This window comes from Epargyreus clarus, unplaced genomic scaffold, assembly GCF_041222505.1.
Source record: "Epargyreus clarus isolate Ecla_fem2 unplaced genomic scaffold, WU_Ecla_fem_2.2 ptg000009l, whole genome shotgun sequence".
Taxonomy (NCBI): Eukaryota; Metazoa; Arthropoda; class Insecta; order Lepidoptera; family Hesperiidae; genus Epargyreus; species Epargyreus clarus.
The window spans coordinates 15,761,540-15,787,259 of NW_027332217.1; the positions used below are offsets into that span (position 1 = coordinate 15,761,540).

At 35.8% G+C, this 25,720-nt stretch overlaps 1 protein-coding gene across 2 annotated transcripts; it reads right to left on the reverse strand.

Moving 5' to 3' along the window:
* Nucleotides 1–930: 930 nt before the first annotated feature.
* LOC140745094 (solute carrier family 22 member 1) lies at nucleotides 931–25,720 on the reverse strand. 2 transcript variants are annotated; one of them, XM_073076865.1, is made up of 11 exons: nucleotides 25,466–25,720; nucleotides 12,857–12,927; nucleotides 12,316–12,488; nucleotides 10,426–10,684; nucleotides 6,299–6,399; nucleotides 5,165–5,313; nucleotides 4,633–4,787; nucleotides 4,081–4,254; nucleotides 2,974–3,283; nucleotides 2,654–2,835; nucleotides 931–1,915 (listed from the first exon to the last, which is right to left on the reverse strand). In XM_073076865.1, the coding sequence occupies exons 2-11, from the start codon at nucleotides 12,881–12,883 to the stop codon at nucleotides 1,739–1,741; spliced, it is 1,707 nt and encodes a 568-aa protein (XP_072932966.1). In that variant the 5' UTR covers nucleotides 12,884–12,927; nucleotides 25,466–25,720; the 3' UTR covers nucleotides 931–1,738. The 2 variants fall into 2 exon arrangements, with proteins under 2 accessions (XP_072932966.1, XP_072932967.1); XM_073076866.1 differs by lacking the exon at nucleotides 25,466–25,720 and adding an exon at nucleotides 17,292–17,424.

Sequence of the window (25,720 nt, forward strand, 5' to 3'; positions counted from 1 at the left end):
ATATGCTACAGCAGATAAAATAAATAATTAGGATTATTGTTACATAAGTATTAGATTGTACATATTTTAATATAGGTAACTTATAATAATTATAAATAAAAATATGATATTAAATCTTTTCCTTTCATTTTTTCATGAAAATAAATAAATAGATTTGGTCGAAATATAACTATATAGCTACCTGTATACTTTTACGTTTATATGTATACTTTAAGTTGAATAAATAGGTGTACTACTTACTTGTTAAATATGTATGTTAACTTACGTTTATACTTATGGCAATGTAAGCAACATATTGTAAATATATATATTATATGTATCATAAATGAATATATTGATTCATATTCATTTATGATACATATAACAATAATAAAGATTCCATTCCATTTAAGAATATGGTCAACTGCAATCGTAATGAGGACGAACAGGAGGTTATTAGAGTAGCAGAGTAGTTTAGTAGAGTTACTATTCTGTATCATGGGTGCTAAAAACACACACAAGAACCCATACCCAAAACAAAAATCTAAATTCGAATACCTAATCAGATAACATATTTTATGGGGTAAATTGTATGTGCTGATCACAGTATTATAACATAAATAAAGTAAATAAGTGTCTGATGTAAAACAATGAAACCAAAGATTTTTTTTTCGTGTACATATAGCGAAGATGAAGATATAAATATACTTGAGCAAGCCGAAACAAAACTATTTGATTCACACATATTCGAATTATTATTTTGAAAATTACATCAGTCTTACAAAACATAAATAAGTATATAATGAATATGGCATACAAATCACGCAATTATTAAAATTTAAATACGCACTTACCTATATAGAAATTGTTATCGTTTGTCGATCTATCACGATCACATGATTATCCACAAGCTATCACGGATTAAAAAGTTAATGCTCTTACGAGTAACTCGTGCGGCGCAATCACGTGCAAGAAAGCTGTATCGACGCCTGCATTCAGCTATTTATTTATTTAAATGTAATCAGTTGATTTGATTGCGTATAAATTAATTATTATCACGAGCTGAAACAATTCAGGAACACGTCAATTACACGCCTGAGAGTTGTTTAAACATGTTCTCGAAGGTGTGTGAAATTTATTAATCCGTTCTAGGCCAGTTTGGCGAAATATGGCCCAAATATTATGTGAACATGATAAATCAGGTTTTTTCCACCAACACCAACAAAAAAATTACAATCATTACATTAAATACAATGGGATCAAATGAATTAGACATTTGTACAAGCTCTAAATGTTTTTGTTTGTTTTTCCCCGAGTTAGTAATATAAATAGAATAATGAGTAAATACGCTCGACCTTCCACCTGTCTTATAAATTACTCTATCCTACCATTATATCAGATAGTTTAAAATTTTCCAAAAATATATAAGCTTAATGTAAATATATCACTAGATCTTCAGTAACTGAGATTCACTACACACTTATAGTACTTATGCGCAAAATCCTTTGAGGTGGTAACACTTGATTATGAGTAACACTTAATTATTTAGAGCACTTTATAGTTTGACACACTTAAGTTTGTGAACCACTTTGCACTTGTACATGAAAGTTACGCACCAGATGTATCAGGGGGCTTGCACACTTAAGTTTGTGAAACACTTCACTTTTACATGAAAGTTACCCACTAGATGTATACACTTTAGTTTGTAAACACTGCACTTGTACATGAAAGTTACGCACTAGATGTATCAGGGGATCTATCAGGAGTTGGAGAGCCGTGTGTCGGTGTCCGGGGGGTCGTCGTCGAGTCTCTCGGCGTCCACCACGCGGTCGGGCAGCGCGCTGCGGCTGGTGTCGGGCAGCAGCAGCGCCAGCACGGCCGGCCCCAGCGCCACCACCGCGAACACCATGCTGGGTAACCCTGACATGTATTTTTCCTGCAATCAGAGATAAAGGTTAACTTAAAGTAACTATAAAGGGTAGAGCTTATGCGTAAACTACGAGTGAAAATATAATAGACATTATTTAAGTTTCATTGACGTAGTAAATATTGTAATTCTGGTGAAATGTGAAAACAAATAGTTATTTTATTATTAAGAATTGCAACAAGTTGTTGGCAGCATGGACACTGTTTGTGCTATTTATTACTATGAGAAATCAATAATTACAAAATATGTAACATTTTAGGTTATGATTACAGTTTTGTCAATTTTTTCCTTCTATTTAAATATCTTGACTCAGATGAACGAATAAGAGCCCTTAAAATATTTCATGAACTTGTTATAGTTACGTAGGCCTTATTAGCCATAGGAATGGGCCATGACACAGATTTTTTCTGTTTGTTTGAACAAACACAAAAAGACTACTGGGCCAGTTCCGGTATTATAGTTCACCTTTTATTGTTTGTGTTTAAACTTCACCGTAAACAAACAATTACAACGTAAACAACATTTCATGATTTCAGTTCAACAAATGAAAAGGTTATAGATGGTTCTCTACCTGAGTTCGGCCTCGGAATCGTTGCTACCTTCAAAGCTAAGTTGGACGTTCCATATAAGTGTTTCTCCTTTACTCTTCAAACCTGAACCCAGCAGCACTTAACACTGCTATTAGGCAGGTGTGGCGGTTGTGTTTCTAAAGGAGCCCCATAAAGGTTTTACACACACAACACTTACTAATAAAGGAGCTTGTGAAGCCAGCACTGAGCCCAGCCTGCCCACGGTGGTGGCGATGTTAGTCAGGGAGTTCCGCGAGGTGGTGGGGAACACCTCCATTGCGACCACGTGCACGGAGAAGTTGCCGTAGCTGCTGCACATCTTACCCGCCAGGTAGAAGAGGATTGATGCCCATCCGATCGCTGGAAATTGAAGAAACATTTGGAAAATAAAGTTTCAAAAACCTATCTTCATCGTAAAATTGAACATTGTTGAAATTAAGCAGAAATTAGTGTAGCAATAAGATTTACACAATCCATCTAAGTACATAAACGGCTTACATTTCGGTATAAACGCGGAAGTCATAAAGAACAGCGCGCAGAGACAGTACGCGACACAGATGGGGGCCTTCCTGCCGAACTTGGTGAGCGTGAGCGCCGTGACCATCCTCGTGGGCACCGCCACCAGCATCATGGCGGAGAAGTTCAGGTACTTGTTGCCGGAGATGCTCGCCGAGTTGATGATGGCGCCGTTGTACACGAACATGCAGCAGAAGAAGCACGCCGCGATGAGGACCATGCGCATCACGATCTTCCTCGAACGCAGCACGGAGAGGATTTGCGGAGTTTCGCTGGGCAGCGGTTGACCCGCCTGGATGAGGAAACGTTAAGCGTGTGACAGCGAATTGTAATTTTACAAACGCTACGTGCGTAGTTGAGCAGTCACTGAACTGACACGCAGAGGGTTTGGATTCGATCCCTGGCCAGTAAAATATTAGAATAATGAATTTAGATTTCTGTTCAACCTATTAATTTTTATAATAACTTAGCCATAACTGTAAGTTATTTTTACTATTTATAATTAGACTATTCTAAGCGTACAATGCAGATTTGCATTGTCCATTCTTCTGGCAATTATTTTTAATACATTTCTTAAACATTTATAACCAATGACTTCAGTTTTCATCAATCGGTTATTACTAAATTTATGTTGGTCCATTAGGTAGGTCCATTAGGTACTAAATATTTGACAGTGACAGTGTAATGTATACATGCTAAACGCGTAAATATATAACTTTTATACTAAAAGGTACTCAAGTATGATATAACTTTTCATTGTCATTCGAATTCACACCACCATGTTGGAATTCTGCGAGGATGTCTTGCGATTACGTTCACTAAACAAATTCACAAGTTTTATTTTTTATTTGATTCTAGTTCTTTAACTAGTTCTTGAAGGTTATCTGATTTTATCTTGAATTCCGTTAATCAATTTTAGTTGCATTTCTGAAGCTATAAATATGTCCAGCAAAATCACATCGGTTGACAAAACTAACATTTGTAATTCATAATGTTTATTTTGTTTCTTCTCTATAGAGAAAGATTTTCCGAAACGTTGATAGCTAGCTTAAGTTCAAACGGAATCTATTGAAATCAATTAGTATTTACCCCCTCCGCCTTACTCCGGTCGTCGCTGATCTTCTCGAGCATAGCCTTGGCCTTGTTGGACAACGTGATCTTATTGATCTTGGCCACTTTGTTCAGCACCCGCACCGCCTCGTCCCGTCTGTTGTGCGCCAGGAGCCATCGCACTCCTTCGTCCACAAGGAATATGTAGAACACCTGAAAGAAACCATGAAGTAATGTTATGGTTAAGTTATATTGGAAAAGAAAATCAAAATAGATAGAAGAAATAGATCTACCATATTTATGGGGAAAATATATTTTCTTACTGAATCTCAAGTAAGAAAAGAGAAAGCATCTGAGTTGATAATAAGTGATCTCTGCTGATCATGAATACCTGTCATCAACTCCAAATATGATTGGAGTTCTACCTGACATCGATCACAAAGTGTTCATCACAGTCTTCATACTTCACTGCTTAGAACAGTTGTTCCATCAAGGAACGTGGTAGCACTTTATTTCGAATCATTTAAGGATCCATCTTTCATCTAGACGGTAAAATAGAATAGAAGTACATGAAAATACGCGTGTACTTACCACCACCAAAAGCGGTGCGTATATAGCGCGCATCATGTACCTCCAGTAGGGCACCTTCCAGGCGATGAGGCCGAAGAACGCCCCTCCGAAACTGGACAGGAAGTCCAGAATGCACGAGTACACCACCCTGCTGTTCTGGCTTACTGTTTCTAACGCTGAAAATTGCATCATCTACTGTTAATTACGAATATTTCTCTCGTTACTTAGTATACGAAAGTGCGTTTAATGCAAAATAATGATGTATCCCATAATTTTATAGTCGTATCGTATAATGTTATGGTGTCACTGTATTATTCCTAGATTCGTTTTAAAGATTTCAATAAGAGTTAAATGTACATTACAATTGTTAAGTTAATCCAACAAATTTAAACATTAAAAGTCAATTATTAATGAAAAGTGAAACCTACAGGGAATAAGTTGAACTGTTTTGTTGTTTTTTTCAAGAATAGCTTTTAAAAGATAAATTGACAAAAAAGTGTAATATATAAAATAAGTTTCTTGTTTACAAAATATAAATGGTTATTACACTTACACAAGATCATCGACGCATTTCCATAGCCCAGCGCAGTTTCTAAGAACTCCAGCACGAGTAGAGTCCAGTAGTCGGTCGCGAATGACTTCAGCAGCCCAGCCATGCCCACCATCAGCGGCGTGCCCACTATGATCACCTTTCTTCCGTATCTGTTAACAGTATTATTGATTGTTTCAATAAGAGTAAATAAAGAGGCCGCTGGCTCGAAGCTTAGACTAGGTTTGGCCTAATATGAAACATGAGCGCTTCAAATCAGAGCTTCATCTGAATTGCATAATGGGTTCAGTAAGTACAAAGAGTAAAAACCCCTAGTAATAACTCCGACTTACTGAACCCAATAGGGTTATTTTCCACCCTCATAACTCAAAAACTAATTAGACCTACTTGACATTAATTTATTTATTTCTAAAAGAAGAAAGCTAATTACCCCAAATTTACTGAATCATTAAAATAAATAAGCTAACGTTACTTGTATTAATGTCATGGATTAAAACCTATAATATTTTGGAGAAAGTTTGAAGCATCGACGTAAATTAGCTGAACGAAAACTCTAGTACAATGAACTAAACAAAAAATGGTCAGTAAAAAACTAGACAAACATAATGACTAATCAATTTTGAATGAACCAGCTGAGCTAGGAAAAAAATAAATGGCGGGAAAAACCTTTACGGTTAATATAAAAAATACGATAAGAACAATCGCAAGAAATTGCTTTATTTATTTTATTGGAAGCTTGTATAAGTTAATCCAACTTTGAAGTATTTAGGGTTGGATGCAGATGTTCATGGTAACAGCGATCACTTACCATCTGGTGGACATTATGCTTGTACTGTTACTAAAAATAAAAATTTCTAATACGCATCATCATCATCTTGAACTTATTCGTTATCCCAATACTGGGGCACGGCTCTCCTCTCAAAGTGAGAGGGATTTAGACTTTAGTCCACCACGCTAGCAAGATACACACTTATAAATTCAAAGGTTCGTTTTTTTATAGAATTCTTAGGTATGTAGCTTTCCCCACGATGTTTTCTTTCGTCGTTATAACAAACGATACGTAATGGACATTTGTAATCAACCCCAGATAAAATTAGATTCTTACTCGAGGTATTATTATAGTGAATACTGTATAACCTGTCTGAGATAAATCCCGAGAGAATAAAGGAGACCACGAGCCCGAGATTGTGAACAGTGCCGATTAGAGTCCTTTTCCATGGCTGACAACCCAAGTCGAACTGGAAATGTAAAAAATCTTAATTTTATATCATTGTTTTCACATAAGTTATTTAAGAAATTAATAACATAGCAAGAGAAATATAAAAAATGGTTTTTAAAAGTTCATCTTTTTTTCAGTAGTTTCATGTTTTGGTTACGGGGGCATCACTGCTACAATTATTTTTATCATGTATCTACGAAATAGCAATGTAACGCGTCTCTCTTTTTTTAGTTAAATATATGTAGTTTTACAATATTTAAAATTTTAACCTTTTTTGACAGTTCAATGGCAACTGAAAAAGTTTAACAAACATGGCTATCACTCAGAATCGTCTGCTTAACGTGTCTTTCGAAGCATGTTATGACAATTGCTACGAAATGAACAACCATCATTTACAGCCCATCGCGTTATTATTCATCTGATGAACCGTTTATATCCCACGTATGTATTTATATAAATAATAATAATATTCTCTTTTTATCTTACACGAACAGTTAACAATCCGATTTTTAAATGACTACTAACTATCTTCAAATAGAATTCCGCTACTAAGATGCTACATTGAAATAAGTTATTATAAAAAAAGTTTTATCAAAGAAAACGTTTTAACAATTAATGATAATATCACTTTCACGGAATTTCAGCATGATAATGTTGATTGCTATCGAATTAAATGATTGATTCCATTGTGTCAAATACCTTGCGTACATAAAATTTCCATGCGTGGTCGATCTGATTACGCAAATCGATTGTAATTGATTGATGGGGGATATAGCAAACGTGTTTAGTGAAACTGATATCATGATTATGCTTTTTGTGTCACTTTATCTAGTGAGGCGTGTCCAAGTTAATTGGAAAGATGTTTTGCTCTCTTTGTCGTCTTCCGGGATGGCGAAACCATTGTGAAGGAAACTATTACCATAGCAATACGATAGTGACAGACACGATGCGTGTGTTTACGGAAAACCGCATCGATCGGAACAATTGCACTTCTAGTAACAGCATGTGTCACGTTCGCGTATGAACTTACGCGTCGAACACCGCGACGAATGTCTTCAAACAATTCAGCGGCTCTACCACCGAGCTGACTCATAAACTTTTGTGGCTTTATTTTGAAATTCATAGAATACACTTTTCAGGCTTTATTTTTCAAATTCATTGTATTTACTTTTGTAGATTTATTTTTTAATTCACGGAATTTACTGAAAATTTTCAAGTTTCCTCCTTTTCAGTTTTTGTTAGATTTGTGTATTGAGTTCGCGCGTTGGTTGAAATTCAACCAAAAATTGCATAATTTCTACTTTTTTATTGATATAATTCTATCTATTTTTTATATCACTAAAGCACATCAATAGCTATCAAACAAAAGAAATTAAAAACAGCTGATAAAGAAAATATAAAGAGATCCTTAACTCTTTTGTTGCTTACTTACATATTATACCTATAGATAAATAAGTTATTTTCTTATCCTATTATGTAACTATGATTGTTTGTTAGATTTCACGAATTCACGACTATTTTTCTCACGATTGTGGTATTTATTTACCATATCCTATTCATTATAAGGTACATCAATAAACGTAGATGTTGGAATTACCAGAGCTACTTAGGTACCTACTATAATGAATATCTGCATTAAATACTTATTATCTCTTATGCGTAATTCTTAATTATTGGGTAATATAAACGTATATTTCTACACGTTTATTAAAGGACATCATACATATCATTATAAGGAACATTATCTTATAAATGACAAAATATAACTTAATTTTATTTTATTGAAAGATTTTTCAATTCTTCCTTTCAGTTTAGAATCATTAAAGCTATTATCAACATGAAACAACATACACTTATAATGTATGACTTATTATTTGTAATGATACACGCGCGTGCACGGCGCGATGTCGGCAACAAACAAACTACATAACAACACAACAACAGAACGACACTACAATTCAAACAATTTGCACTTCCTGTCACCGGCGAAATTATAAAGTAACAAAATTAAGCGCAACTTTATATAATGGTCGCTGTAAAAAACTTTAAATGTATTAACCGTGAAATAATTTGTCGGAAATGTGAATTTATATTTTTTGTAACACGTATACATCCTTTAGTTTGAATACGAAAATGCAGCTTATTTACCTACGAAATAGCTGTTGTGTTATAGTTCAACGAGCTACATCCCACGATATCACCCGCGTTTAAAAGTGCAATACTGAGGAGATTTTGGAGATTTCCTTCCTAATATAAAAATACTTAAGGTAATACGTAAAAATTAATTAAGGGTGGTTTTCCTGTCGTGCATTTAGGGCTGCACCAGTTGGTGGCGCCGGAGTCAACCCTTAACATTAGTCTTTTAAGTACAAATTGTTACTAACCAAAATATGGATTTACGTCCGAAATAAATTATTATTATTATATTATTAAAATTCCACCACCTTTAAAAGGTATTTTACGTTCACGTTTTTACTTACACGTTATATCATAAATAACAGTTATTAGCTATAACAATAACAGTTGTTCCGGTTATTGACTCACTCGAAAAAGTCTATAAAAAATCTGACTAACAAGCAAAAACAGTAAATAAATGGAGATATATCACGTCATTGTCTATAAACATACGACACATTATTGTAGTAAACGACGTTGAATAATGACCCGACCCTGATGATTCTTATTAAAGATAATAGTTTTTATTTCAGTTTTTTTTTAACTCGAGCAATGGTTTAGAAAATGGGCTGGCTATTAATGGCCGATTTCGGATGTAAGTACATTATAAAACCTACTGAAATATATTTACTACATAATTATTTACTTAATATAGCCTTGAGATAAACAAGACAACCTTGAGATAAAAATACATTCGATCCGGATTTTTAAACAAAATATTTATAGTACAATTTTATCATCAAATAAATCATTTGTCATCATTTTGTCCTTGTTGTATTTGCTATTTTGTTTGTATATTTTAGAGTTGCTCGCTCGGTGCAATAACCTCCCGTGTGTTTACAAATCAGCGTGTCGGTGCCGGCCATGGTCAGGGCCGCTGCAGACATGGCTCGACGACAGTGTACGCACTAATGACGGTATGTTATAAACGTAATGATATAAACTACTTTATACCATTGTCGTTGAAATAATAAATGCATACTGTGCATCTATTCTTAAGTAGTTACTAAGCAATGGGCATGGAATAAGACTCCTATATAAAATTGAGTACAGACGAAGTCTCAGGAGTTGAAGCCCAATATGATCTGAGATCATCGTTTAATTCGGACTTTTACCTGCATTCACTTAGTTAAACTTAGGATTTACATCAGAGAGGTAAATAACAGGTAACGGTCGAAATATAGATGAATCGTAATGTTTTCCACACAGTCTCTACATGATGTGCCTACATCTGACATGTCTTACTTCTATTATCTCTGCTCGCTTATTTATATTTTAAGTACATACTGAGTTACATGACTTGGATAGTCTTTTCCGTTTTTCTTAATGTTTCAACCTAACCTAACCAACCTCATAGCGTTACATTCAGGATTTATACTAGTATTTTTTTCTTTTTTTTTTAAACTAATCTACTTTCTCAGCTCCGAGTCCTCGCTTTTGTATACGGGCGTCTCTTTGCTGTTTTGATTTTTGATACAATAACAATCTTTCTTTTATCTGCACATTTTACAATATTATGTTTATTGCAATCAAATATTAGAAGAAATTAAGGTATAATTAACAAAATATTTATCATAGGATAGATTGTATGGATTATTAATATTCTCTATATTGCATGTGAAGCATATGAAAGTGCTGGATAGTCTGTGGGGTGATAGAGTCACAAGGGCAGAGGTCTGTACTTTTGATCTCGAACCTGTGTAAGTAGGCCAGACGATATCCGTGACCCATCAATATTTAGGTCAACTCGAAAGCCATTTTTAGTATTTACTTCTACTTTCTATTGTCTACTTCTATTTTCTATTGTCTACTTAAAATTTGTTATAACAGGGTTTACCTAGAAACATCCAAAATATAAAAACCTGCTTACCTCTGCGACAATACTGTTGTAATCTTCATACACGACATTTTCACAGGGAATGATTTCACCACGAACGAAGTAATCCGCCTTACATCTCTCGGCTATCGAATTGGTCGCGTTCCATTGCTGCTTCAGTACGGAGACGTCGTTGGAAGCGACGGTATAAGGAGCTAATCTATGGCACACTTCAGTCTCGTTGTCGAGCGCGAAGCTCGTCCAGGACGCATTGTATCTGTTATCCAGAAGCTCGCATTCGGGGACTCTACATCTGCAAAATAAACACGGAACCAAAAAAATAAGATCTCATCAATTGTATTTATTTTATTTGATAATATAATATTCAAATAATGTAATAATAACGGATTTTAAAAGAATTAGAACTATTCACACGAATAACTTTAAGTTCGAGACGTTACATTTTAATAATATTTTAGGAACCTGTGCAAATTGTGCAGAGCTAGTCAGCCTAGGGCGAGTCGAATTTCATGGGTTGTTAAAAATATCTTTTTGGAATTCAAAATATGGGTCCTATTTAGGACTCCGTGAATAAATGAATTCAAAATCACCTCACTAATTACACAATTCATACTATCTAAACTTATTGTAATAAAAATAGAACCGTACTACTAAACTTCCACTGCCTCCCCGTCTATCTCTCTGTCACAGGGCTCTATCTCTTCAACCAAAATAAATAGAAACTTAATTTTTTTTACAGAATATGTATGGCTTGATGGCTGCTATAACAACGAATACTAAAAAAAATTGAAAATAGTCAGAGGTCGCCATACAGCAAACCGCTATTTTTCGGCGTTTTTCGGTTTATCTATTGAACCATACTGGGTACACAGTTAAAATTTTCTCAACGCATTTACTTCTATGCGTTGGATAGAAGTAAGTGCATTTAGAAATCTATGATACTTCTACGCATTTACTTGCTATAGTAACAAATACAAAAACAAATGAAAATTTGCGAGTGTTACTTGCACTTGGCCAATTATAATTATTTCTAATAAATTATTACTTGTACATTTCTGTCACATGTTATCAAAGTAAGAAACACGTGATATTGTTAACTGCCGACAATAAGTACTGCTTACTACGTACTTTATTGGTCATAGAAAGTAATGAAGTAAATTGCATAATTTATGAGTGATGTTATTTACGAGCACACTTCTAAGTACAATACTTTAATAAATTAACTCACTCACTGCACGTGCGGATCAGTATTGCATGAAATTACTATTAACATTTATATCGATAACACGTGAACACATTGGTGGTAGAACCCTTTGTGGTTCGACTCCGGCAGCACCACCGCCACACCTTTCTACCTAATAACAACAGTGTTAAGCGCTGCTGTGTTCCGGTTTTAAGCGTCTTAGTCCTCAGGGGTAGCGATGCATCTGTAGCCGACTTCAGGTTGGAATATAATCCTATCTGGGATTGATTACAGATGTCCATGGGCGGCAGTAGCCACTTACAAAAATTGCTTTAGGACGCGTTAATGAGAAATATACGATATTTTATAACATGCTTCCACTTGTACAGTTTTTTAAGTTTTACACAGATGCCTGAACATTCTTTAGAATTAAGTAGCCTATGTCCACTTCTGCAAATGTCTTTTATCTTCGAGATTTATTTTCAAAAAAATCTGAACAAAGAGACCAAGTCATTAGTAGAAACCGTCTCTTTACATTATATTATAAAAACATGTTGACATCATTATTATGTTTTTAACATCTGTACAACTATATACCTAATTTTCATACTAAGAAATGTTATATAAATTGGAATTGAGCGTACAAATGTTCGATAAATGTATTAACTTTAACCCTTCTCTATCTAGGACACACGGTAGAGTGTCAGTCAAGTTTTAAAAAAGATTTATTTATACTATACCTGAAGGATACTTCAGCGGCCGTAAAAATGTAGTTAAAGTTGCACATGCTGAGAAAGGAGTCTCGGAAGGCCAGCAGCAGCAGCAGCAGCAGCTGGTACTTGCCGAAGCTGCCCAGCTCACTCAGGATGCCGTCCAGGTTGAACCCGTCGCCCCCGGATCCCTCTTCTGGCATCTTAAAAAAAATATTCTTAACGTAGGATATTGTATTTTTCGACTATATATTTCAGGAGTACGCTTCTGAGGTCTGGTTCGAAGGGTCATTGCAATCCAAGGTTTTTGAAAACCGAATTTTATTTGCTTTCTAATGATAAGAATGAAACCACTAGAGGTAATCGCACCTGTCAGAAATTCAGTTAAAATTCCCCTGTTAGTTGAAAATCTTTGCAAATGATTCAATATATTCATCCTTTTACTTCAAGATCGTCGTAGCTATAAATATCAAACAACAAAGGAAATATTTTACCAAATCTCCTTTATACGGAGTTACTGGAGTGTAACATAGATTTTGACCAAAAATATTATAAATATTGATAGCCTCACCTTCCGTTTGGTTTCTAGCTGGCACATCGCTGGGGCGTCCGCTCGCTAACTGCCTGCAGAGCGCATTGTGTCTAAAAACATATACACCCCTTTTATTCATACCTTAAAACACCTGCCTATAAAATGAAGAAATGATTCATTTCTATTTCTATTATATTTTCCCTTCAAATGATGATTCACATTTGTGGGTTACCAAGCAAAACGTGCTTGAGACTTCCTGCAGGATGAGCAAGGAAGTGTCTCAAGGATAACGCGTGCGACTTACTCAGAAATCCACGTTAAAGTCTAATGTCTATCATGTTGTCTCTTTTATAATATAAGTAGAAAATAACATTAGTTTCCTACTTGGGGGTGGCTATGGACGCGTTGCTACTCCTGAAGTCTAAGTTGGAAAACCTCGGATAAGTATATCTCCCATACCACAATATAACTTCCGAATACCGCTAGATCAGGGAGTAACCAGCAGAAGAGAGCTAAAGTGACCACTGCCACCAATGGACATCGATAATGCATGCCTACTTTTTATAATATAGGAGTAGCAGACGAGCATGCAGTCCAGCTGATGGTAAGTGGATACTGCCACCCATGGATGTCTATAATCAACCCCAGATAGGATTAGAAATTCCTACCTGAGGTCGGCCACACTTGCGTCACTACTCTGAGGACTAAGCTGGAACGCCTTGGAAAAGTATATCTACCTGACCACACCCGTTAAACCAGAACCCACTATCACTTAACACTGGTGGTATAAGGCAGAAATAGGTGTAGCGGTGGTGCCGCCGGGGTCGAACCACAAAGGGTTCTACCACTTTCAAAACGTAAAATCTCTTTGTCTCTTTGTCATCAATCAATAAGTTCTTTATGTATGATTTACAGGTGCAGTGTATACTACTGTATATCTATTTAGTGGTTTGCACTAGTCCTTTGTTATCAAGTCGTAGGGTTAGGGTCATGTCGTGTGTGACGCCACTACGTAATATATTGATTATAATTTTAAATTGTTCGGTGTAATTGTATGCAATGTTACGTTGAATATATTGATGTTACAGAAACATATTTAGCCGTGATAGCCTAGTGATTAAGAAACTCGGCCTTTAGATCGAGGGGTCCGAGGTTCAAATCCCAGGCGCACCTCTGAATTTTCAAAGTTATGTGCGTATTAGAAATTAATTATCACTTGCTAAACGGTAAAGGAAAACATCGCGAGGAAACCTGCATTACTGAAAGATTTATAAAAAAAAATGTCAAAGGTATGTGAAGTCTACCAATACGCACTTGGCCAGCGCGGTGGACTATGGGCTAATCCTTCTTACATCTATTACAAGAGGAGACCCGTGCCCAGCAGTGGGACAATAATGGGTTGATGATGATGATAATGACAGAACCATTGTTTTCTATAGCGATAAAAATGTAATGCGTAAGTATAATTTGAATATGTGTTAAAGTTTCGTATTAAAAAAATAAATGACAAAGTATTATAACACTTATTAAAGTAGTAATCGTTTATCTTATTTAATATTTGCTTAAAAAAATTGGAAGATTCCAATCTTTGTATATATTGACTGTAAATCATTACAGTGAAAATATTCACGTTAGATCAATTTAGATATATTCTTTACGCCAAGAGAATTCCGTGGAGAGTGATAAACATATCAAAAACCTTAATTCGTTGTTATTGTGCTTGTATTAACTACTTATACTGATATCAAAGGTATAGAATAAAAGGTACCTCTACTTATATGGCTCTTCTTAGGACATTACCGCCACATTTAATGTCTAACTTAACAATAAGACAACTTTCAAGCGCTTCTGTGTTTTGGTTTGAAGAGTGCGATAAGGTGCGATAACTTCAAATTCGTTTCAACTTAGTCCACAGGGGTGGAAACTGATGTGCTCGAATAAAATTTATAATCACCTCAGACATGATTCAAATTCCGAGGTTGATCCATAAGTGGCAGTTGCTTATTATCAGATGGATTGTATGTGCTTTTGCTACCTTTGTAATATAAGTATACACCTCTATAATTTTTCAACATTTTCCAGGATGTTGACATTATCTACTTCAATAAATTGTTACCTAGCTAATGATAGCCAACTAGTGATGAGCCAGTCTACAATTGCTGGTCAATTTCTCAGCCAATGCGTGCAATCAGCGGTCAGTGGCGCGTGGCGCGTGACGTTACACAAGATGAATGGGCATTGTGCGGGATCACATCACATTTCACGTGTAAGTGGATTTACGGAAACGCTCGCGGGCATTATGTAACGAGTAGAAACTTAAGCGTAAGGTAACAGCGAGCAAGTGCTAAAAGAGCTGAATATTGAATATTCGTGTGTTGTTACTAGGAAGTAGGCGTAAATCACGCATCATTAGAAATATAGAGCCAGTTTGGTTTGAACGTGACATAGCCCCATTCCTATTTCTAGTGTGAAGCTGTTCTCACGTTTCTTTGGTGCGATGCCGAACTTACGAGTACATATGGGGCGACTTACGCGTAGCAAAGAATCTGTGATCGACTTCAAATAGAATCCCCGTCTATATGGAATTGGTTACAGATGTTCATGGGCCGTAGTTAGTACTTAACATAAGGTGAACAGGCAAGCCAGTTGACTTTAATCTTATAAAACATGATGATTTAATTAGAAAGAGAACCTTAAGATCGTGCCTAAGATTCGAACCTTGGACCCCGAGATTAACCGGCCGTATTTCAAACCACAAGTTATCACTGCTCAAGTACTTACTTCCTCAACTTCCGCTTAAACTTCCTCAGAGCACAAGATAACAGCACAACTCTATCATCACTAATCCTTTTATAAATAGTTAATTTTGGAGTCGGCACTCTAGTTAAGTATTATTAATACTAAATTCGGTTTGCCTTGTAAACCTATTCAACCTTTGATATGATTACAATGTTTAAATTACTTGTATGTTTAGACTACTAAGATGTTTACTACTTGTCACATTAAGAGATCAAATTTAGTCCTTAGAGTACACAAAGCATGTGACATTGTAACCTGTTGTTTTATTTGAGTTAGTTTAAAAGTTCAATATTACCAGTATGAAGATGCATAATTATTAGATTCGATACTTTATTTTACTTTAGAGTTATATGAAATCAAATAAAAACTACAAAAAACCAAAAATTATTACTATAAATTCGTAACCCCTTCCACTTGAACTTACATTTTCATTATTCACCCCATACTACAAATAAGTGATAATGTTCTAACGTATGTTTACTTTATGTTTCTTATTAGAGCGCACTCTACGAAATTAATTTTGAATCATGAATGAACATTGTTCAATCCTACGTGTAAACTGTCACATGTACACTCACATGGAAAGTTTATCGCAAGTTTCCTAAACAATCATTGTTCTTTTGTCGGCTGCATTCTGCGAAGATGTCTTACTTTTATTGTAAACAACTGTATAAACTGACAAACTGGTAAATCTGTGCCCTTTATACGACTAACTACAATAATGATACACCTACTCGTATAAACCATACAGAATTACAGATTGGAGTACCATCTTGAATTTGCTCTGTGGCTATCTTCTTCCCAAATATTTTGCAGTAGTTTATAACAACGAAGTTATCACAGGGGGAACAAAACGCTGAAACACTTCTTGTAGTTTGCGCATTGCGTGCGTCCCTAGAATTGCGGGCAATCCCTGATTTTCGTGAACGCACAGCCGTGCGACAAGATGTGATTGTGGAGTCACCACACCTATTTCTAACATGAAACAGTTCATGAAGCAGTACTTTCAATGAGAGTGTATATGTTACCTGATGTATATATGAGGTGACCTTCTTTGGTCCCAGGAGTGACATCGCATCTGCGATCAGCTTCTGATAAATCCCGTTTTATAAATAGTTGGTTGTAAATGGCAATGGTAGCAGTGGCTACTTACTATCAGGTGGACTGCATGTCTTTTTAATCTTATAAAAAAATAAAAATATCGTACTTTCATCCCCGCAAATAAACTTTGTTGCTACCTACTTGTTACGTCGTACTACTATTATGTAACTGTAGTACACATTGAGTATAGGCCTCTAGTAGCAAATATGTACAAAAACCTTTAGCTCAAACCAAATAGAAAACGGATTCGTTTTAAGTGCGTACCCATTAGAGCATTATTGGATTAGCTTATATATTAAACCAATAGTTTGTCATCGTCAATTATCACGTATCTTTTTAGGGTTCCGTACCCAAAGGGTAAAAACGGAACCCTATTACTAAGACTCCGCTGTCTGTCCGTCTGTCCGTCTATCCGTCTGTCACAGGGCTCTACCGCTTAAACCGTAATAGATAGACACTTGAATTTTTTACAATGTATATAAATCGTGGGCACCTATAACAACAAATACTAAAAATAAAAAAAGATGAATATAAAAGGGGGTCCAAATACAAGAAATCAACACCCCTACGTTACCTGTAACGCCATCTTGTTCACTTTGGGTTAACTATATCAGGTTATCAACGCACACACTTCACACGTATTGTCTGATTCATTATAAAAATTAACAACAAACTAAAACTTTATGAACTACACACATTTTAACAAACGCCCTATGACAATAAGAAAACATTCGAGTTCAAACACGACGATCAACAATAACATACATGTCGGAAATCGCGGTACTGAGGTTCCGGAGCGCTAGCGCCATCTAGTGGCACTCGATAAAGTTAGTGTTGGAATGCGCCGGTGTGGGAACCGACCGGGCTTGCGAGCGAGACGAGACTAGACTTTACTGTTGGCGGTCGGCCGGTGCGGACACTAAAATTATCACGCGTTCCTCGAGCTACTTATACCTGCCTACCTAAGTTAATTCTAATCAGAGCAATTCCTACGTTGTAATAATGACCACTGAAGCCCACATAAGATTACGATGAGCGATAAAGAACCACAAATTCCGAAATACATTAGTTAAATATGTTTTTTATTATTAGTTAATAAAGTCAGTTAGAAAGTTATTGATATATAATATTGACGATTATAAATCGGATTTATTTATTTTGCTAAGTAAATAAAATGATCAGTCGATATTTACCAGTAAGAATACATTTAATAAAAACGCCATCTTATTATGAAAGCTAGAACTAAAACGAATTCTCATTGAGTGACAGGTATGACAGGACTTTCAGGTATGCAGGTTTCCTCACGATGTTTTCCTTCACCGTTTAAGCAAGTGATAATTAATTTCTAATACGCACATAAATTTGAAAATCAGAGGTGCGTGCCTGGGATTTGAACCTCGGACCCCTCGATCGAGAGGCCGCGTTTCTTAACCACTAGGCTATCACTGCTTGCTAGTTAATATTCACCACTTTATATTTAAAAAAATCATATACCTACTAATGAAGCTACTTCCTACTATGATAAAAAATACTAAAAATAAAAATAAATACCTGGTACGGAACCCTCCGTGTGCGAGTTCGACTCGCACTTGGCCAATTATTTATATTGAGTTAATAATGTAGGTGCTACTGATTCAGTCAATTGAGGTTTAGTTAAGTTTTTTTTATAAGTCATATTTTTATATAATAAATGGCCTTCATGGCATCGGTGGCACTAATGGGCATCTGTACTCAACTCAACCCCAAATAAGATAACATTCCAACTTGAGGTCTGCCACAGATGCGCCGCTACGCCTGAGGACTGCGCTGGAATTCCTCGGAAAACTATGTCTCCAGTTCTTGAACACACCTTTTTTTAGTTACCATGCACATAATTTTATTAATTATTAATTAGTTTCATTCAAGACCATCAATATCTACATGTATTTATGCTTTTGAAAAACTAGAAGCGGCTTCATGGAATTGGCTGACCTCCTACTTGGGCGACATAAATCGTCTATAGATAAATAAATAATAAGGTCAATGTTTATCATGCCAACTTTGACTCGATGAAATCATTAGTTACTAAGCCAAATGTTAGTCTAAAGTTGATGTTACCTAGTCCCAAGAACCTGCATAATTAGAAATAAAATAAAGTGATAACAATAACAGTTTTATGATAGTTTGTCATTCTATTAAAAATTGACAAATTTGAAAATTGGCGTTAATCAGCAAATTATATGATCTCTACAAACAAACATGAAAAAGTGTTTTTTATAATATAGTAATCGCAGACGAGCATGCAGTCCACCTAACGGTACCTAAGTGGCTATTGCCGCCCATGGACATCTGTAATCAACTCCAGGTAGGATTAGATATACCTACTTGAGGTCAGCCACAGATGCGCCGCTACCCTTAAGGATTAAGCTGGAACGCCTCAGTAAAGTATGTTTCCCTTACCACAAAAGTGTGATGTGCTTGTAAGAGTAATGTTACAAAGATGAGTTCTACATCTCCTTGTACATAAATCTGCATACCGGTCCGGTACTAATCCCAACAGCAAGGTTCGATCACCAGCAAACTCCACCACTATCAGCCCGGTGGCCTTGCGCACCGATTGTGTAATGCAATGTAATGTAATAAACAGTAAATATAAATGCAATAAAACCTCACGATATGGACAATGAAAATTTCCAAGTATGATTCACACGCGTAACCTGTAACCTGACTTATGTAAAGGAATGGAGTTTTCCTAGACTTTCTTGTATCATAGAAGCAAAGAAACGTGCAGTGTACCTGGTGATAAGCGGTCAATTCCGCCAATGAACATCTTAAAGCAACTTCATATAGCGCAGAGGTTCCACCACCAAAACCGACCACAGATAGGTACGGTGCCACTGAGGACGAAGATGGTTTCCCCATAATTAAGTAATCTAGTATACACATTACACAACCTTCCACCAAAACCCAAGAATTGCTTCAAAATCTTTAAAACTGCTTCAAGAAAAAGAGCGACGATGGTAACTCCCAAGTCAAACAGTAACTACTGGTTCTTTAGAAACTAGACTCTAGATCTAGCAAGTTTAACACCCTCTTTGTCAACATATTATTGTCCCACTGCTTGGCCCGAGTCTCCTATCAGCGTGAGGGTTTCGGCTATGGGTCATAGGTACCTTGAGAACTAAGTTGCAACATCTCATGCCACCTCATGCAATTATCTCTCTTATATCCTTCAAACCCAAACAGCGCTTAACACTGTTGTAATAATGCAGAAACAGGTGTGACAGTAGTGTTTTAAAGTCGAATAAAGAAAGATTCTACTATATTTGTTATTAGGTACTTACTCTTTATTAGGTATTCTAATAGTAAGTTACTAGAAGGTAAAACAGTTAAATGATTTTTCTAAATAGCTTTGTTTATTTACTTACAATGTCTCGGACATTTTTATTGCTATTACCCATGCGAGAAATGGATTATTATATTATAAATATTAGTTTTTATTAATTTATAAATTACCACTACGACAATTGAAGTTTATTAATGTTTATGTTACAACGTTGCAGTCTATTCAACTTATATTACATCAGGGACAAATAGAGTAATACCTTACGTAAGTCATACGCGCTACAATACAGTTTACCTGCGCAGATTAGCCTTTTTATTTTTGTTAACGAGGGGGATACCTTCAAAAGGTACCCGGTGCCGTAGGAGCGACTCAGGGTTATGTGGGACTCTTACCGGACTCGGGACCGGACCCCCCCGGTGGCTGTTTTCGGCGCTGCATAGAGGATCTGGGATCTCCAACGGAACGCAACCGGAGTCCTCTTGGCGCGTTGCCCCGTCGGGCTCCATCCAGATGACCTTAACGCTCACCACACCGTTGGTGTGCACGACGGTATGCGATCACACATACCGCCGCCCATCCCGGGGCCGCTGGCCGGGTGGTTCGAGCTCCTACTCTTGCTTTCCGCAACCCTGGAAGCCCCCTTTTAGTCGCCTCTTACGACAGGAAGGGGACACCGTAGTCCTATTCTGCTCCCGAAACTACAGAAACACCGCGCCGGTGGGCGTAATCTACGCCTGCGGTAACTCCTGCGCAGATCAACGGGACGTCAGCAGCGTGTACGGGAACGTTCCGGGGCACCATAGATGTTCAGTTCTATTTACGATGACATCGATTGAAGACGATGACGCGCTGTACGGCGTCACACGAAAGAATTGATTTTTGATCTTGCGCGGGTGGCCTGTACAGGTTCAAAAAACTTCACAGGTCTATTCCTGCGCAGGCATACCTGAACATTGAGGCCTCTCCGGTGCACCGTAGTGTGTTGGCAGACATTAAGTAGAACGAAGTAGATAAATTAAAAATGTATATTTATGGTATCGAAAAACAAATAAGTATGCATGCCATCTGATGTTAAGTTAATGACCTCACATGGGATTGGGATTCTACCTGAGGTCGACTACGGATGCTTCGTTACTCCTAAAAATACCACATTAGTAGTAGGTATAAATATACTTATAATGTGGTACCTATAAATATCTTCCAAATCTTCGAAACCAGATCACAACAGCTTACGATAGCATAAAAGGCAAAGTTCGAAAAACTAATTTATATGTAACAATAAATAAAATTAAAGTTTCGTTATGTAATTTCCGACTAAAAACCTTCAAAATTTATGTATGAGATTTCGTAATCTAATGAAGAATAACGAAAGATTTTATATAAGTATATTTAAAAAATCATTTCAGATTTTACTTAAAAAGAACCTCGAAAATGAACTCAGTAACTGTAAACTTTCGTTTCAAAAAGTTCTGATTCGAAGAAATCAACTCTAACCAACCCGTAATTATTTGGCTTCAATTGGTAAGTGTTAAGTAAGTTGTCAGATATTTTTAGGTTACAAAGTATACCAAAGTTTTTATTACGATTAATGTTTCTTATCAATTAAATTATTAATAAATTAAGTCGTATTTTACTGGATTCCTTCGTTATCGCAGCCAAGCTGGTCCAGCCGCCCTACTAATCCACTGATCAGCTATTTGTATGAAATAAGTAAATAATAATAATTAATTGAGGTTATCTAAAGTTAATGTAAATAACAAGTGCAGAATAGACAATGCTCTTTGTTGGTAGTTGTCGCTTACTGTAAAATGTAATGAGCGATAATAAGCAAGCCATTACGTAGCCCCTTACATAGGTATAATCCGCGTCAAACTGCTAGTCCGCTCTGAATATAGAAATGAATCGCGTCGCCATAGCAAATTGTATGACTACACTTGCTCGCAACAACTTCAGAGCGGACTTGCAGTATGGTGCAGACTATACATTACATTACTAACTTATTTATATCCTGACAGTATCAGAGTCAAATCTTACGACCGAACTTTGAATTTGTATTTTAAACTTGAATGGCGTGCGTCGAAAGTTGATACTTTTCGTGCTGTAAATAAAATTCATTAAATCTTTTTTAATTTGATTAAAATGTGTCCATAATGTAACTTATGATTTTTTTTAAATCCAATAAATCTGACTTTTCCTTCGTAAAGCCGATTCTATCCATTAATTTATAGATGATATTTATTTACTAAATGATGTAATAATAAGTAACAAAATAGTAACGTTACTGTTATATTGTTTAGCTTCCATTTTTATACTATGACCCATTATGACCTTAATAACCGCACCAAATTGGGATTAGGTGATACATTTGGTAACTTATAAGGGGGATACAAAATTTGGTATACATACTACGTTAGTTCTCATTTAGTTCTATTTTTGTGTGCATTATTTTTATTCTGGTCCAAAAATACAGTAACATCCGAATTGTAAGTCAGCCACATCAAGATGACCTAAGTAGGAACGGTCCATTTACCCTGCACCCTACCGTACTAATACCGACTATAGAGAAATTGAACCACTGTTGTATGATGAAAGTACTGTCTTTACTTCTTTCAATTTTGCCTAAGAGTAAATAAAAAGGGGGTACACCCCTTTGTTGGTTCGAATTTGGAGGCATGACCTTCCCACATATTACTGCCTAATAACAAAAGGGTTAAGTACTGCTATTTTCTGGTGTCCAGGTTGTTAAGGGAAGCGTTCCAATTCAGTACTCATGGTATCAAAGAATTGGTGACCGACCTCAGGTATTCCTCAGATTCTAATCTTATCTGGGTTTCATTACATATGTCCATGGGCGGCAGTTGTCACTTATCATCAGGTGCAAGTACGCTAAATTGCTACTTAAGAACTTTTCAACAGAATTGTGCAGAAAAATATTCAACGAGGATAAACTCAAACTAGCAACTGATCATATTCGTTGCAGCCAATAAATGACTTAGTGCAGTGATAGAGTTCGTGAACTAGTTGATAAGGGGTCGATTGCTTGCGCTAACACTTGTAGATACTGCTGTAGTTACGATTATCATACTCTATTGTAGTAAGTGTGCTATAATATGTAGAGTCGCGCACTTGAAATGTAATCTTCAATAGATATTAACCACGCGTATAATTTAGTGAGAGAGTAAATACATGTGCTTGCTTTTAACGGTTAAATCTTTGAAGACCTAGAAACTTTAAGTTACTTAAAATACTTCCGAAACTACATATTATTAAATATAGGGGAAGGTTGCTCAAGTCGTACTCCCTAAGGGAAAAATGCTGTATTATTTAGGATAATTTTATGAAGGACAATCTTTAGCGTAAATTTAATCTTTAGTTATTAAAGTATCATTAAATATTTAAAACAAAATAAAAATATTTTATTTAAATGGTGATTTCAACGTTTTCCCAAATAGTACATTCAATACGACTTAGGCCCCTGGTCGCCTAAGTCGTACCACCTGTAGCCTAAGTCGCACGTAAACTAATACCACTGGTAATTGCACCCATTTGGTGTTTCCCTTTTTGTGCGATAACTTTAAAAGATTTCAAAACCAAATGTAAACGCTTACATTGTCTTTTGATCGGGATTAATTGAACGAATGCCGAAATTTGTTGCTACATCTATTTACTTCATGTTTATTAAATCCCAATTTCCCATTTCTAAATTTTAATAAAGCTTTCCTTCCTTCCTAACCTCCTTCTTGCAAGTATAGTATCGTATAGAGACAACATAAAATGTTTAGCTCACAAAGACAAAAAATGTGAATAATTTTTAACAATGCCTAAGCCGTACAAGGTACGACTTAAGAATTCCTTATTAGTATGACTTAAGCAACAACACCTAAAAATTTGAAAATAATATTACTGACATAACGTTTAAAATATTTAGCATTTTCTTATAACTAAATGAATAGTAGGATGTGTCAAAAATATAAAGAAAAACACAGATTATTAACTTAACAATCACACTTCCCTTGAAATAGCTTACGAATGAACTTATTTTTACTGAAAACATCGACCTGTTTTTTTAAATATTTTTAAATCAATGGTCCTGATATGGTGCCCTGTAATTTTGTTTACTCGCACAACTAACTAGCATACGTTTAAAGCACCAGAGCTCGCGTTTTGTACATAGGAGACTAGATATTGCTGCGGTACGATTTAGGCGCTGGTACGACTAAAGCAACCTTCCCCTGCCATGGATATAGAATATTTAGTTTTATTTTACACATTTCGATATTGTACGATTTTTGGAACTGGCAAAAGCTCCGTGGATTCATGCTAGATGAATTATAAAAAGTTAATCAACATTCAACTTTAGAGAGCCCATTAATGCTTCAGTACTGGCTGTTATAACTTATTACCAGACCTTTGTCTGGTTACCAGAGAAAGGTCTGGTAATAAGTTATAACAGCCAGTACTACAATAAGGTAAATGGTTTGGATATAAGAAATCGATAATTAATCGATAATAATATTTTCGTAATATGACGACCCGCGTGGCGGAGCGGTCACCATGCCAGTCTGACGCGCAGAGGGTCCCGGGTTCGATCCCCGGCCAGACAGATTTCTTAATGATGAATTTAGACTTCTGTTTCTGGGTCTTGGTCTTTGTGTATTTGTCTCTGTGTGTGTCCATAGCACCCACGATACAGGGAATCCTAGTGTGGGGCTGTGAGTGTAGAAAGCGTTAGCGTTAATAATATTTTCGTTTATACTTGTAATAGGAGTTGTATGAGAAGGGACACACAAAGGGTAGATAGTTAGTTATTTAAAAAATAACCAGAGGAGTACCAGAATCAATGGTACACTCATCCAAGTCGGTAAGAGATGGTGTATACTCCAAACTTAGTTGAAAATTCTCGTACACTTAAGACTTAAGTTTTAAGTACACTGTAAAATGATAACATACTAGTAAGTATATGTAGTTGGTAACAGATACAATTATCCTAAGTACAGTATTAAATTCAAGTATCTACTCATAATACGTGATAATTTCCGAAACAATATTATTTCTTAAGTTTGTGATATAAATTATTATATTTTAAGAATAAAAAAAAAAACAAATTAAGGTTTATTGAAAATTTTAAAAGTTTTGCATATCCATCAGTTTCAAAATTAATTTAATAAAATTTTGACTGTACTCGTATATGGAGTAGGATCATTCAAATCTATATTATATTTTATTTTGTTTTCTTTAAATATAATAATATGCAGATGCGACTTTATATCGCATGTCTACACAAGGAAATATTAAAACTGAAATAAGAACGGTTTATCTTAATTTGGAAATTTCGTTTAATGGGATCCTATAAGATTAAATTCAAAAAATATTTGTAACGCCCAAAAATACAATAACGGTACAAGTACAAAGAGAATCTTTACCTTGTTTACTTCCCACAAAGGGCTCTTTGGCGCATAATTTCTCCGAACTCTTTTGTATGCGAACCAACGTTCCCCCAGTTTTGTCGTTCACTTCCTCAATGCACTATCATTGTTACTTTCACCACAAAATTGTTAATTTATTTTTAGATTCTTAAATATAATGTCAATACGGATTTTTTTAAACGCGTGTTTTAATACGCGCACGCAAATGCGCACGAAACGCGGTGAATTCGGGCAATGTGCGCGCCGGCGCCG

Bases quoted from the DNA above. Each gene is read 5' to 3' on its own strand.
- LOC140745094 (XM_073076865.1), bottom strand. From the start codon at position 12,883: ATGTGCCAGCTAGAAACCAAACGGAAG. The intron at 6,400-10,425 runs GTAAGCAGGTTT...TTACATTTCCAG, and splicing joins ACAACAGTATTGTCGCAGAG to TTCGACTTGGGTTGTCAGCC. The intron at 2,836-2,973 runs GTAAGCCGTTTA...TTCAATTTCCAG, and splicing joins TTCCGCGTTTATACCGAAAT to CGATCGGATGGGCATCAATC.